The sequence below is a fragment of the Hemiscyllium ocellatum genome, chromosome 2 (assembly GCF_020745735.1).
Source record: "Hemiscyllium ocellatum isolate sHemOce1 chromosome 2, sHemOce1.pat.X.cur, whole genome shotgun sequence".
Classification (NCBI taxonomy): domain Eukaryota; kingdom Metazoa; phylum Chordata; class Chondrichthyes; order Orectolobiformes; family Hemiscylliidae; genus Hemiscyllium; species Hemiscyllium ocellatum.
The window spans coordinates 147608551-147624316 of record NC_083402.1 but is presented as its reverse complement, the minus strand read 5'-3'; the positions used below and the strand labels follow the sequence as shown (position 1 = coordinate 147624316).

Sequence of the window (15766 nt, the reverse complement as noted above, 5' to 3'; positions counted from 1 at the left end):
GAGAAAATGAGGTCTGCAGATGCTGGGGATCAGAGTCAAGAGTAGTGTGATGCTGGAAAACCACAGCAGATCAGGCTGCATCCGAGGAGCAGGAAAATTGATGTTTTGGGCAAAATTGACGTTTCCTGATGAAGGGCTTTTGCCTGAAATGTCGATTTTCCTGCCCCTCAGATGCTGCCTGACCTGCTGTGCTTTTCCAGCACCACCCTAATCTAGACAGGGAACAGAGAGACCATGTGCAGGCAGATGGGATTAGTTTAGAATAGCATCATTGTCGGCATGGACATAGTGAGCCGAAGGGCCTGTTCCTGAGCTGTACTGTTCTATGTTCATAATTGCCTTCAAAACTGCATTTTGATCGTCCAGCACTAGAATGTTTTTTTTCTAACTCCACCGAACTAACCAGAGATATATATATCCCATGATATACATCAACAGAAAAGTGGGAGACAGTGAGGTCTGCAGATGCTGGAGATCAACAGAAAAGTGTTCATTAAAACTAAAGCATCAGAAAGCAAAGGTGATCTTTTAATTCATCGCAGCAGATTATCCAGGTAAGATTACAAAACAAATGACATTGTTTATTATGAGAAGGAGAATGGAAACTTCAGGAAAAATGTTTGGATAATAGACTTGCAGGTAAATAGACCACTCCAGCACAGAAGGATAATAAATATAAAATAATGGGAATCAGCATACACAGGATATTCCTAATGAGTGCTGGAGTTGCATTATTATCTTTCAAACAATGGGAAGATGGGAGAAAGTGTTGATGATGACATAGAATGTACAGAAGAACCTCGATTATCTGACCAAGATGGGCAGGGAGTGTTTGTTCGGATAATCGATTGTTCAGATAACTGATTGTTCAGATAACTGACATGATCGTAAACAAAGGAAGCATTTACGGGACCTTGAGATCTTGTTTGGATAATCCAAAATTTGGATAACTGATGTTCAGATAACTGAGGTTGTTCTGCAATTTACATTCCCTGAAGTTCTACAATCTGGAATCAGAGAGGCAGACCTTACTGCTTACAATTCTGGTCATCCTGCTTTCGGAAAGATGTTGTTAAACTAGAACGGGTGGGGAAAATTTACAAGGATATTGTTGGGACTAGAGACTTTGAGTTATAAGGACAGGCTGGATAGGCCAGAACCTTTTTCCCTGGGGTATTGGAGGCTGAGGGTTGGCTTTATAGAGATTTACAAATTCATAAGGGGCATTGAAAAGGTTTTTTTCCTTGGGTGGGAGAGTCCAAAACCAGAGGGCTTAGGTTTAGGGTGAGAGGGGAAAGGTTTAAAAGGGACATGAGGGGCAATCTTTCCACACAGAGGATGGTGAGTGTATGGAATGAACTGCCAGATGAAGTGGTAGATACAGGCACAATTACAACTTTTAAAAGACATTTGCACAGCTATATCCTTAGGAAAGGGTCAGAGTGTTACGGTCTAAATGCAGGAAAATGGGACTGGTTAAGTTTGGGAAACCAGGTTTTCGAAAACAAATTGGGCTGAAGGGCCTGTTTCCGTGCTGTATGACTCTATGACTATCAATATACATAGATGCATGCAGTGATTGCAAAGAATAAGAGAAAAAACATCTTGTGGGAATCATTTGCTAAATTAGTTTCTCAGATAGTTTTCCACCCAGCAGAGTCAGATGACATGAGGGTGGCTATTGGGTATGTGCAGACACATTTATGGATAAATATAAAAGCTGATGACATGGTCCAAGATTAGGTCAAGAAGTGAGGGCCATGGATTGGCAAAGGGGGTATAAGAGTGGAGGACTAGTAAACACAGTTCCAAGGTCATTCAGGGAATATATTTAGATGGAGAAAGTGAGGTCTGCAGATGCTGGAGATCAGAGCTGAAAATGTGTTGCTGGAAAAGTGCAGCAGGTCAGGCAGCATCCAAGGAGCAGGAGAATCGACGTTTCGGGCATAAGCCCTTCTTCAGGAATCTATTTAGATGGAGAAGATCATGTATACTAGAAAGGATTTCTAGGAGACGTCTTTGTAGTAATAAGGCAGAGAGATCTATATGTGAGAAAACAGTTGGACAAGGCAACATGATAGCAATGGTCAAGAACCCTCTTGACACAGATAAACGTAGGAGTCCCCATGATTGGGAGGCATTTGTACTATTCCTGATGAAGGGCTTTTGCTTGAAACATCAATTTTCCTGCTCCTTGGATGCTGCCTGATCTGCTGTGCTTTTCCAGCACCACTCTGATCTAGACTCTGGTTTCCAGCATCTGCAGTCCTTGTTTTTACCTATTTGTTGCTATCAGTAGAACAGAAGATAGCTTAGAAGAGGCTAAACAAAGAGTTACAGAATGAGAAAGAATTCAGAGTTCATTTGGAAATAGATGATAGATCATCATATAGATGGGTCTATATGGATAGAGTTCCACCAGCTGGAATCTATTATAAAGCCAATGCTACGTTGGGAGCTAGACGCTTTGAGGAATGTTTGGGTGAAAGAGAATCTCAAACAGGCTTTCCGAAGGCTGGGAAGTTTATTTTGAAAATGGTTTTCTGCCATTTAAACAACCTTTTCTCAGAAGGATCCCCTATGGGGGTCATAAGAACTCTTGCTTTGAGCAGGTTCCTATAATAAAATGGCATTTCTTATAGGAACCTGCTCAAAGCAAGAGTTCTTATGACCCCCATAGGAAACACCAGGGATAGAGGAGAAGCTCAGGGAATTACATAAATACATTTTCGGGTGAAATGACAGTTTGTGGGTGCGGTATCTTTAAGTTGGGATAACTCTGTTAACATGGAGGAAGATTCTAGAATAGTAGAGCACAGGAGCAGGCCCTTCAGCCCACCCTGTCTGTGCCAACTTCGATGGCATTCCAAACTAATCCCATCTGCCTGCACATGGTCTGCATCCCTCTATTCCCTGTCTGTTCATGCATCTGACTAAATGCTTCTTCAACTTTGTCAATGAATTTGCTTCTATCACCTCTCTTGGCAATGTGTTCCAGGCACTACCACCAGCTGTGTAGACAAACTTGCTTTGCACATTTCCTTTAAACTTTTCCCTCTCATTTTAAACCTATACCCCTTAATATTTGACATTTCCAACCTGGGAAGTAGCCTCCGACTACCCACACTATCCACGCCTCTCACAACTTTGTAAACTTCTATCCAGTCACCCTAAGCCTCCACTGCACTTGTGAAAACAATACTAATTAATCCAACCTCTCCTGTGGCTAATATATTTCAATCCAGGAAACATCTCAGTAAACAAAATAGAAATTGCCAAATTGCTGGAGAAACCCAGCAGGCCTGGTAGTATCTGTGAAGAGAAAGCAGATTTAATGTTTCGAGTCCAGTGATACATCTTCAGAACATCCTCCGGTAAACCTGTTTTTGCACTCTTTCCAAAGCCTCCACATTCTTCCTATAGTGTGATGACCAGAATTGCACCAATACTCCAAATATAGCCTGGATAAAGTTTTGTACCATTGTAACATGGCTTGGTACTCAACGCCTAGGCGAGTGAAGGCAGAATGCCAGATATGTTGCCATACTCAGGGAACTGTAAACTTGTATCCCAAGATCCCTCTGTATATCAATGCTCCTAAGGGTCCTGCTATTTACTGTATAATGTTAGGCTGTTCACAACGGAATGCCTATCTAGCAATGTTCTATTGGCACTATAATAGAAAACATTTGGGTGTCTTTAAGATGCATGTCAATGGGTGATTGTGGGTGGGGCTTCACCAATGACTTTGGAGAAAAGGAAAGATTATTAATCAAATAAGGAAGGAGTTCAAAATTGGCAGTCAATCTCCTGGAATTTACAAATATCCAGATTTGGGAATTAAGCAGCATGAGTCAATGTAATTCTACATCCAGAGTCTTTTTGGGGGAAAATGTCAATCCTTTCCCAGATATTCATACCAGATCTGGACAGCAAGATGAGGCTGCTATCGAGGTTGAGCAGGAACAGTGGACAAGTCTTGATGTACAGTTCATCTGGCTAGGCACACACACCAGACCAGATATAATTGTAAAGTGTCAGAACTTAGTCTGGCCATGATAAATCCAAAGGTGGAGGATGTCTTATGAGCAAATACAACTTTAAAATAATTTGAAAACAGATAAATTTATGCTGAAGTTCTCAGCTTTGGGTGACCACAATAATCTGACTTAAATGACTTTAAGCATACAAGACTTGGCAATGGATTTTCTCATGCTGGAGGATTTATGATATTCCTTGTGGGAGAAAATGGGAATTGTTTCTCCTTGGCATGGGAGGCAAAAAAAATAAGCAGAATGGAGAAGAGCATGTTAGTGTCTGAAACGCTGGCTCCCACTGATGGTGTTCTATTAGCCCAGGAACCTGAGGGAAATGCTTTATGTAAAAGGGACTAAAAGAATAATTCCAATAAAATGATGCATAGATAATCAGCCTTTGTGGGTTAGTGAACATTTTAGGAACAGTACAAGTGAAAAAAGCCTTCAAATAGATATGAGTATTTTTAAGCAGATGCTGGAGAGCTAAGAAATCTCCAAGTTTAAGTGGTAGGTACTTGTTATCAACAATCAACCTGTTCCACTGAGAAAAAAAAATCAGTGCTTAACATTCTAGAAGAAGGACATCTTGCTACATGATACTGGGAAATCTTCTATTGTTGCTGTTTATTTATATCTCTGCATCCTTGTCTAAATATAATCACTTTCCTTAAAGGAAAGGTGTCTGTCAAAATTTAAAATATCTGTCCTTACAGGGTAAACTAAGAGAGGTCCAGATTTCATTGAGAGCAGGTGATCTTCACCGGACCTTTGAAAAAGATCTTGTGGCAGAGTGGTAATGTTCCCACCTCTAGTCCAGACAATTCAACTTCAAATGTCATCGGTCCTGGAGATGTGTAAATGCATGTTTGAGCAGGTTGGTTAAAATAATGAGCTGGATTCTCACAGGGGCTAGGGTGACAATGTTTCTAATCTGATGATTGGGTGTTTTATTTATTTGTGCCGGGTTAATTTTACAAAGATAAAAGATAAAAGTTGGGTTCTTCCCCAGTGGTAATGTTGGCTTCTGGACAGGGAACTGGTCTAGAGAGAAAGATGGAAACTGGCATTCGTGCTAAAATATTGAAAGACAAGAAATCAGAAACCTTGTAAATGTTTGAATGTTTGCCCAATCCAACATATGGACAACAATCTGTTAAACTCCCAAGGACAAAATAATATACATCTATTTGTTGGAGACAGATTCACAGGGACATGAGTATAGCAGATCAAATTAGGAGGTAAAAACAATGACTACAGATTCTGGATTAGTGGTGCTGGAAGAGCACAGCAGTTCAGGCAGCATCCAACGAGCAGCGAAATCGATGTTTCGGGCAAAAGCCCTTCATCAGGAATAAAGGCAGTGAGCCTGAAGCGTGGAGAGATAAGCGAGAGGAGGGTGGGGGTGGGGAGAAAGCAGCATAGAGTACAATGGGTGAGTGGGGGAGGGGATGAAGATGATAGGTCAGGGAGGAGAGGGTGGAGTGGATAGGTGGAAAAGGAGATAGGCAGGTAGGACAAGTCCGGACAAGTTATGGGGACAGTGCTGAGCTGGAAGTTTGGAACTAGGGTGAGGTGGGGGAAGGGGAAATGAGGGAACTGTTGAAGTCCGCATTGATGCCCTGGGGTTGAAGTGTTCCGAGGCGGAAGATGAGGCATTCTTCTTCCAGGCGTCTGGTGGTGAGGGAGCGGCGGTGAAGGAGGCCCAGGACCTCCATGTCCTCGGCAGAGTGGGAGGGGGAGTTGAAATGTTCGGCCACGGGGCGGCGTGGTTGATTGGTGCGGGTGTTCCGGAGATGTTCCCATTGATGACTGCATTGGCACCACCTCGTGCTCCCGCGAGGAGTTTGAGCAATTCATCAACTTCACCAACACATTCCACCCTGACCTTAAATTTACCTGGATCATCTCTGACACCTCCCTCCCCTTCCTGGACCTCTCTATCTCCATTAATGATGATCGACTTGACACTGACATTTTTTACAAACCCACTGACTCCCACAGCTACCTGAATTACACCTCTTCCCACCCTACCTCTTGCAAAAATGCCATCCTGTATTCCCAATTCCTCCACCTCCGCCAAATCTGCTCCCAGGAGGACCAGTTCCACCACAGAACACACCAGATGGCCTCCTTCTTTAGAGACCACAATTTCCCTTCCCATGTGGTTAAAGATGCCCTCCAACGCATCTTGTCCGCATCCCGCACCGCCGCCCTAAGACCCCACCCCTCCAACCTTAACAAGGACCGAATGGCCCTGGTGCTCACCTTCCACCCTACAAACCTTTGCATAAACCAAATCATCCGCCGACATTTCCTCCACCTCCAAAAAGACCCCACTACCAGGTATATATTTTCCTCCACACCCCTTTCCGCCTTCTGCAAAGACTGTTCCCTCCGTGACTACCTGATCAGGTCCACGCCCCCCTACAACCCACCCTCCCATCCTGGCACCTTCCCCTGCCACTGCAGGAACTGTAAAACCTGCACCTACACCTCCTCCCTCACCTCTATCCAAGGCCCTAAAAGAGCCTTCCACATCCATCAAAGTTTTACTTGCACATCCACCAATATCATTTATTGTATCCGTTTTTCTCGATGCGGTCTCCTCTACACTGGGGAGACTGGACGCCTCCGAGTAGAGCGCTTTAGGGAACATCTCTGGGACACCTGCACCAATCAACCACACTGCCCCATGGCCCAACATTTCAACTCCCCCTCCCACTCTGCCAAGGACATGGAGGTCCTGGGCCTCCTTCACCGCCGCTCCCTCACCACCAGACACCTGGAAGAAGAATGCCTCATCTTCCGCCTCGGAACACTTCAACCCCAGGGCATCAATGTGGACTTCAACAGTTCCCTCATTTCCCCTTCCCCCACCTCACCCTAGTTCCAAACTTCCAGCTCAGCACTGTCCCCATAACTTGTCCGGACTTGCCCGACCTGCCTATCTCCTTTTCCACCTATCCACTCCACCCTCTCCACCCTGACCTATCACCTTCATCCCCTCCCCCACTCACCCATTGTACTCTATGCTACTTTCTCCCCACCCCCACCCTCCTCTAGCTTATCTCTCCACGCTTCAGGCTCTCTGCCTTTATTCCTGATGAAGGGCTTTTGCCTGAAACGTCGATTTCGCTGCTCCTCGGATGCTGCCTGAACTGCTGTGCTCTTCCAGCACCACTGATCCAGAGATCAAATTAGGATCCAACCTGAACATATGGATTGGCTATAGGTTTAGATTTTAAATCTAGGATTTATGGTCACGTGTACTCAAGTAGGTTGTACAGTGAAATGCATACCATGTCACCAACACAGCACCATCTTCGGTACAAAATACCTAGGTACAAATTCTTAGTTACAGAAGTACAAACATGAAGAAATAAGTTAAAAAATTCAGTGCTACAGTCTTCTTAACATAAAAGCAGAAAAATTAGAGAAAATAAAATTGAAACATCAAACATTTCAGTCCTTTGATGGGATAGTGTAGGGGGATGGGCTTAGATTAGTTCACAGGTCAGCACAACATCGAGGGCCGAAGGGCCTTCCCTGCACTGTATTGTTCTATGTTCTTTCTTGAGTCATGGGCCTGCAGATGCTCCAAACTGGACTTTCCCAAGAAAGCCCTCTCTGCCCTGGATTGGGCTAAGACCCAATAGTACCCCAGGTTTTCAAAATGGCCATAGTGGGGAGAGATTGGAATCCTTGTTGATTAGATATGATATACATCCAAATAAACATTGAGAGAAAAATTGGACCCAGCCCACAACCAGGCATGCAGATTGTGAGGCCTTTTTGTTGCAGTGTAGGTAGTCGACAAACTTCATTCACCATGGCAATCCAAAATCAAACAGGCTGTTGGAAGGCAGTGCTCTTCACCAATAATCCAAAGCTAACACCACCTGAAGTTAGACTGCAATTCCTAAAAGAGAGCTGTATTTCTGCTGCATCAGGACCTGAACAGGTACAGAGAGGTTCTGTGCTACAGCACCAAAGACATTAATGAGTTCAAGCTTATGCAGGATGGAAAATGAAAGGGACGGGAAACATTGGTCAAGTCTGGGCATAACACTGACATGGATTAACTAAAGATTGCAAGAGAAATGAAGTATTGAAGTGGAAATCTTGAAGATGGAACTTCTTATGGCAAAACAGATATCTGCAATTTCATTTCATTTTGGACACTGCACGCCTGGGAATAGGTTATAGTGGTTTGGGCTGTGAATGGTGTGCAGAGCTCTGGGATAATAATTTAAGACTTTCAAATGCTCCATACTAGTGGGCAGGCTCAGGGAGAAGGTGACAAATCGTTGGCTTTGCCCATTTTTGGGAACCATAGTTATAGTGGGGTAAAGGTCTCTTATAGAGGATTTGCAAAATTTCTTGACTGTTGTGCCCTGTGCTGCTATTTATAAAGCCCATTGAGCGCTTACACTTCACAACCATTGCACTGTCAGACAATAACTCACAACTTGACCATTTATGTTGTGCAACTATCTTTGCTTCTTTGAGTCTGGCCCTATGCAATATCTGGTCAGCAACTTATCAACAAAAAAAAATTACTTTTGATATTGACTGATAAATATTTTCTCATGTTAAATTGAAACTAATTAATCTTTCAACTTTCCAAGATGGACCATGAAAGAGGACACCAATAGAACATAGAACATAAAATGTTACGGCACAGTACAGGCCCTTTGGCCTTCGATGTTGTGCTGACCTGTGAAACTAATCTGATGCCCATCTAACCTCTACCATTCCATTACTATCCGTACATATGACCAGTGCCCATTAAAATGCCCAAAATGTCAGGGGTCTACTACTGTTGCAGGCAGGCCATTTTATGCCCCTACTATGCTCTGAGTGAAGAAATTACCTCTAATATCTGTCTGATATCTGTAATTCCTCAACTTAAAGCTATGTCCCCTCGTGTTAGCCTTCACCATCTGAGGAAAAAGAATCTCCCTGTCCACCCTATCTAACGCTCTGATTATCTTACATATCTTGATTAAGGCTCCTCTCAACCTTCTTCTTTCCAATGAAAACAGCCTCAGTTCCTCGTAAGACCTTCCTTCCATACCAGGCAACATCCTAGTAAATCTCCTCTGAACCCTTTCCATAGCTTCCACATCCTTCCTATAATGTGGTGACCAGAACTGCACACAATACTTCAGGTGCGGCCTTACCAGTGTCTTGTATAGCTGAAGCATGACCTCAGGGCTCCAAAACTCAATCCCCCTACCAATAAACGCCAACACACCATTTGCCTTCTTATCAACACTATCAACCGTGGTGGCAACTTCCAGGGATTTATGCACCTGGACACCAAGATCTCTCTGTTCATCTACACTGCCAAGAATTTTACCATTAGCCCAGTACTCTGCATTCCTGTTACTTCTTCCAAAGTGAAGTACCTCACATAATTCTGCATTCCACCTCTCAGCCCAGCTCTGCATCTTATCTATGTCCCTCTGTAACCCACAACATCCTTTGCCACTATCCACAACTCTGCCTACCTTAGTGTCATCCATTTATTAACCCAAACGGATCCTTGCGGCACACCACTGATAACTGAGCTCCAGGATGAGCATTTACCATCAACAATCACTCTCTGTCTTCTTTCAGCTAGCCAATATCTGATCCAAACCGCTAAATCACCTTCAATACCGAAATTTCAACTGCTTTACCTTCTTCTGTCTATTTTGTCACTTTCTCAAAAAACTCTGTAAGGTTAGTGAGGCACGACCTACCATTCACAGGACTGTGTTGACTATCCCTAATCAAATTATTCCAATCACACCAATCTACTTCACATGGTGAAAATCTGAAATGTTAAGAGAAAATTCTGGAAATTCTCAGCAAACCCAGGTAGCAACTTGAAGGGACAGAGAGAGAGAGAGAGAGAGAGAGAGAAAGAGAGAGAGAGAGAGAGAGAGAGAGAGAGAGTGAGTGAGAGAGTGAGTGAGAGAGAGAGAGAGAGAGAGAGAGAGAGAGAGAGAGAAATCACAGTCAAACTTCTGGTCCACGATTTGCAAAAGTTTTGACAGACAGTCTCTGACCTTTGTTTCTCTCTGCAGTTACTGCTGGACATGCTGAGCATTTCCAACACTTCCCATTTATCCTGCGAAAAGTAAAACTATTTGCACAACTGCACTTTTAAAACTGTCCTTCCCTATCAGCGTGAAAACTAGCAGCTATTTACCTGAGGTTTTGGTTGGCAAAACATGAAACACGAATGTATACATCTCAATAGAAAATTAAGTCTGGAGAGATTGTCAACAACCTGCTCATCAACAATAAGTAATGTCAAAGGAATAAACTGATGACATGAACAAATGATCTTTAAAAAGTGCCAATAAACATTAATAAACCCTTTTTTGCCTTTTTGCTTAAGAATCAGAGTCAGATAAAGTTGAGGTCCTAAATCCTACTCATTAAAGCAGAAGAGGCTACGGGGCGAAATTAAGGAATTGAATTTAACTTTCATTTAACTTGTGTGTACGTGTCCTGGCTCACTCCATCGCACAGTCCCTCTCTCCTGCTCACTCCCCTTTCATTGTCTCTCTCTTCACCTCACTCCCATTTCACTGACTCTATCTCTCTCCTCCTCGGCCACACTCTGCTTGATCTTCACATCTCACATCATTGTTGTAGTTGCCTATTTCATTACTTACTATCCTGAATGATCAGAGGAGAATATTTTAAATGATGTGGCCTGCATTACTGCTTTAGTTACACTGTATTTATATTATATGCATCAGAGGGTTAGATAGAGTGGACAGGGAGAGCCTTTTTCCAAGTATGGTGACGACGAGCACAAGGGGGCATGGCTTTAAATTGAGGGGTGATAGATATAGGACAGATGTTAGAGGTAGTTTCTTTACTCAGAGAGTAGTCAGGGTGTGGAATGCTTTGCCTGCAACGGTAGTAGATTTGCCAACTTTAAGTACATTTAAGTCGTCATTGGGCAAGCATATGGACGTACATGGAATAGTGAAGGTTAGATGGGCTTCAGATTGGTATGGCAGGGCAGCACAACATCGAGGGCCAAAGGGCCTGGACTGCGCTGTAATGTTCTATGTTCTGTTTAGTCCCAAGTCAGAAGTTTGATGAAATGCTGCCTTTGTGCCCTGGAAGAATACAGTTCCAACAACACACATGTAGCTTGATAACATCCAGGACAAAACAACCCTACCCACCACCCTCAATCTTCACTCTAGCAACTATCAATCACAATGGTAACAGTGTCTGGTATAAACAAGATGCAGTGGAGCAACTCATCAACATTCCTTCGACTGTATTTTTCAATCTCACAACCTCTACCTGCCTTAAAGGATAAAGGCTATAAGTCTATTGGAAGGCTATTACTTGCCAGTTACCCTGCAAGCAACACAATATTCTGACTTGGAGTTGTAGCTACATTCTTTCACAGTCATTGGGTCAAAACCCAAACAATTCTTGACAGCACAGTGAGCGTACCAACACTACACAGACTGCAGGGATTCTCAAAGGTGGATCACTACCATCTTCTCAAGGGCAGTTAGGGATGCTAATTGCCAGCAACATCCATGAAAAAGTAAACAGAACTCATCTTAGAAACGCTAAAGCTGTTGGTTATTGAACCCAGAATCAGTGCTCATTGGCTAAGTTTTCTGTCAAGTTATTTTCACTTCATGGAGTTCAAGAATTTTATCAAAAAATGCCAATGACAATTGGCTTCTAATATCAGATATAAAGCCAGTATTGATGAAACCGACATCCAATCCATGAAATCTAACATTCACCTACCTCTCACTGCCCTCTTCCACCACCGGGAGTGGGGGGAGCTGCGTCTGTGCGTTGTGGGCGCTCCCTTGCACATTATGCACAGGGGAAGGTTGGCTTGGGGGATGGCTGGAAGGAATAATACCTGTTGCTGTTCCACATCGGCTTGAATGGGTGCTGGAAAATATTCCTGAAGAGAGGCACAGAAATGTAACATTATGAAATATCGGCAGAAATATTCTCAAACACTTGCAGTCGTTGCGAAATCAAATGATCTCTCTCTCTAACAAATGTTGGCTTGATGCGAAAAATGATCCGGTTCAACTTCCAACAATTGAAAAAAAATCTCATAAATATTCGTAAGTTATGAATCTGAAAGTACAATTATCAAAAATTGATGAGAGGACTATAAATACATGTCATCCAGAATGTAAGTGCATGACAGAATAATGAAAATAAAGAAATTAAATCTACTTTATTACATCTTGTGCCAGATTGTGTGGAGAAAGTGAGGTCTGCAGATGCTGGAGATCAGAGCTGAAAATGTGTTGCTGGAAAAGAGCAGCAGGTCAGGCAGCATCCAAGGGGCAGGAGATTCGACGTTTCGGGCATAAGCCCTTCATCATTAGAAGTAGGCATGGAGCGAAGGCGGCAGAAGAATTGTTATAACACGCGGCGAGACATTGAACAATTCTTCCACTGCCTTCGCCTCCATGTCTACTTTTAATGATGAACGGCTTATGCCCGAAACGTCGAATTTCCTGTTCCTTGGATGCTGCCTGACCTGCTGCCCTTTTCCAGATTGTGTGGAGTCTTAAACCTTTAAAAATGGTGGGTCACTGACAGAGTTGGAGGTCCTGCCCCCATCCCTGGTCATATCCATTTTCTCCCAAAGGGGAAAGGGGCGTTGGCATGGTACACACCAGCATGGATCATGCCATCTCGTAAAATTTGTTGAGAGTCCACCCCATTTTGGCTGTTGCAAGGTTATAATCCACAATATTATGTTCGCAAGTTGTTGGAGATTTAAATAAAGCTGCATTGGCTGGATGAATGGGAAGTATTTTTCCCACTGTCAGGTGTGTAGTAATGAGAGCTGTTTTAGATTGTTGCAATTTTTAAAAAATTCTTGGGCTTGACTGCTCCAAGTAGCCATATCTGCATGAAAGCAGAATTACGACCGATTTAGATGTTCATGAAGGTAGGGGCCATTCTCATTCCAAAAGCTTGTGTATTCTGAAGTAACAACTGAACATGTATCAAGAGAAATCTATACTCATATTTCAACATATTACTAAAGGATTCAAGATTATTCATGACTATTTATTATGATGTCCTAACTGTAAAATGAAACACTAATTCTCCTGGTTCTGACATGTAGTCACTAAACTTTCAAACATCATTTTCAACAGAAATAAATATTGTCAAAAAAGTCTGAGTAGTTACTGAAAACAGTTTATAAAAATTTTAATTAGGGTATCTTGCAGTCTTGTGTAAAACATGGAATCCATAAATGCAGATGCTTTACAATAACATTTACATTTAATAAGTCACTTACACAAGAAACAATTTTGAAGTGTTTCTGGGTTTTTCACTCACAATGAGAGGTGAAATGATTTATCGGTAACAAAATACACTTGTAACATCCTGTGGTATGCAGAACAATAATGGCAAGCCTGCTGCAATACATTTACACTAAGTGCAGCCTAAGGGAGTTCTGTTCATTGTCTGGATCTTTCAGATTAGTAAAAATCACCTCTTTTTTTGCTGCTGAGTTGCTTTAAAGTTAGTTCTGAGATACTTAAAATGATTGACAAGTGGAACAATTGATTGGGCACGGCAGGAGAACAGATCAGTAATTTTGGAGCTTGTGCAACTGGGAGATTCTGAGGTTAATTTGGACTTGGTACTTGCGATATTATAAAGAATTTCAGAGTATAGGATCTGGTTGTAAGCTCTTTTCTCATTACACATTTGTAATATTTGGTTTCATTTCTACAGAAACAGACATTAATACAGTAACAGGCTGATGTTAAAGCTTTGTACTAAACAGTACTTATTGAGTCAGAGTCATGCAGCATGGAAACAGAAACTTCAGTCCAACTAGTCCACACTAACCGCATTCCCAAACTAAACTAGTCCCATTTGCCTGCATTTGGCACACCATCCCCCCAAACCTTTCTATTCATGTACTTATCCAAATGCCTTGAAAATATTGTCACTGTACCTACGTCCACCACTTCCTCTGGCAGTTCACACATGAACTACTCTCTGTGTAAAAAGTTGTCCCTATGTCCTTCTTCTTCCTCTCAGCTTAAAACTATGGCCCCTAGTCTTGAAGTCACCCACTCTAGGGAAAATACCCTTGCTATTGACATTATCTGTGGCCCTCATGATTTTATAAACACCCTTCAACCTGCTACACTCCAGTTAAAAAAGTACAAGCCTACCTAACCTTTCTTTATATCTCAAACCCTCCATTCCTAGCAACATCCTGGTAAATCTTTTCTGAACCCTCTTCAATTTTAAATATCTTTCGTTTGACAGGATGACTGGAACTGGACACTGTACTCCTGACGAGGCCTCACCAACATCCTGTACAACCTCAACATGATGTCTCAACACCTTTACTCAAAGGTCTGAGCAATGAAGGCAGGTGTGCTAAACGCCTTCGCAACCATGGGAAGCAAATTTCAAAGGATTAAGTACTTACAAAGAACGACACTCCTTGTAAAGCATTTAGTTATTTAAATTAATTTCTTTCAGAAATCATTAAACATCTATATGTGTAGAGCCCATTGTTGACCATGTCAACACTATTTGTCTTTAAACTTCATTTCTTTGGTCAGATCTTTTATAAGGAGAAAGTGAGGACTGCAAATGCAACACATATTCATCTCAGACCTTGTATAAGTCAACTATTTTTTATTTTGCACACAAGATTCAATAGAGGAGGATATTTGTAGATTGTTCCAGTGGCCTTTTAATACCATATTGAGAAGTGGAACTTTTCTTCCTCCTGTTGTTCCCTGGTTATCCCTCTGTGGTCACTATGCAACAATTGTAATTTTCAGCAAACCGATAAAATAATCTATTGTCACTGTGTGACAATAATCTAAGGACACTCTTCCTTCAAATTATTGTATCTCAGAGATCTAAAGCTAAGAACTGACACTTTGTGAAATGTGGATAATTACAACTATTATGGCAGAGGGCATAAATGCACAAGAAGGGACATAAAATCCATTATGATCACAACAGCACTGTGACTGTTACCTACTGTGTCCTGTAACTATTATACCTGGGGTAAAGTGTTTGCCTCTGAGCTAATTGAGGCTCATAAATGATCAATTGATTACCACACAAGGGCTTCATTCAGTTTCAGCTGGAATTGTACCTGCAGTGGGGGAGACCATCCCATGTATCTGTCCCTCTGGGTTCCACCGTGTTGTCTTTGTGCAGGCTACAGGGGCACTTCCTGTTTGGACAGGCCGCGTGCAGGAGAGGCCAACTCCCTCACACATTATTCCCACCACGCTGCCTGGTCAATGCCAGCAGCCTCACAATGACACCCTGCCTTCATCTGAGCTTTTTTACAGACTGCCTGAATTCACAGCCTCATCACTTCTCCCTAGTGGCAGCTCTCAGAAGCGGTGCTTTGTTCCAAAATGGTGGGGCAATCTCACCTTTAGTCAATCGAAGCCTAATGCTGAAAAAATGTAATTTGACCAAACAGAGGCCCCAACTTTGTGGAAGGTGAGGACAGGACCAATAATATTCAGCAGCCATATGGTTTTCCACTTTGTGGTGTCATGCTTCCCCATCAGTCAGTTCATGTTGATCGCTGATTATTTTTGCTCAGATAAGCACAACTACAAAGTGGCAATTGTATCTGAATAGGTCTGAGGTACCATTCAGCACAACATATCCATCAGCTTTATTTCACTTGAACCCACCAGTGAGGTATT

The 15766-nt window shown here is 42.5% G+C and overlaps 1 protein-coding gene across 1 annotated transcript in view; it reads right to left on the bottom strand.

The window, feature by feature from the left end:
• Positions 1-15766, bottom strand: part of glis3 (GLIS family zinc finger 3) — a 558527-nt gene that overhangs the window by 70823 nt on the left and 471938 nt on the right. Inside the window, exon 10 of the mRNA XM_060846791.1 lies at positions 11823-11988. Coding sequence (XP_060702774.1) covers positions 11823-11988 — 166 coding nt within the window. The remainder of the gene's footprint in view (positions 1-11822; positions 11989-15766) is intronic.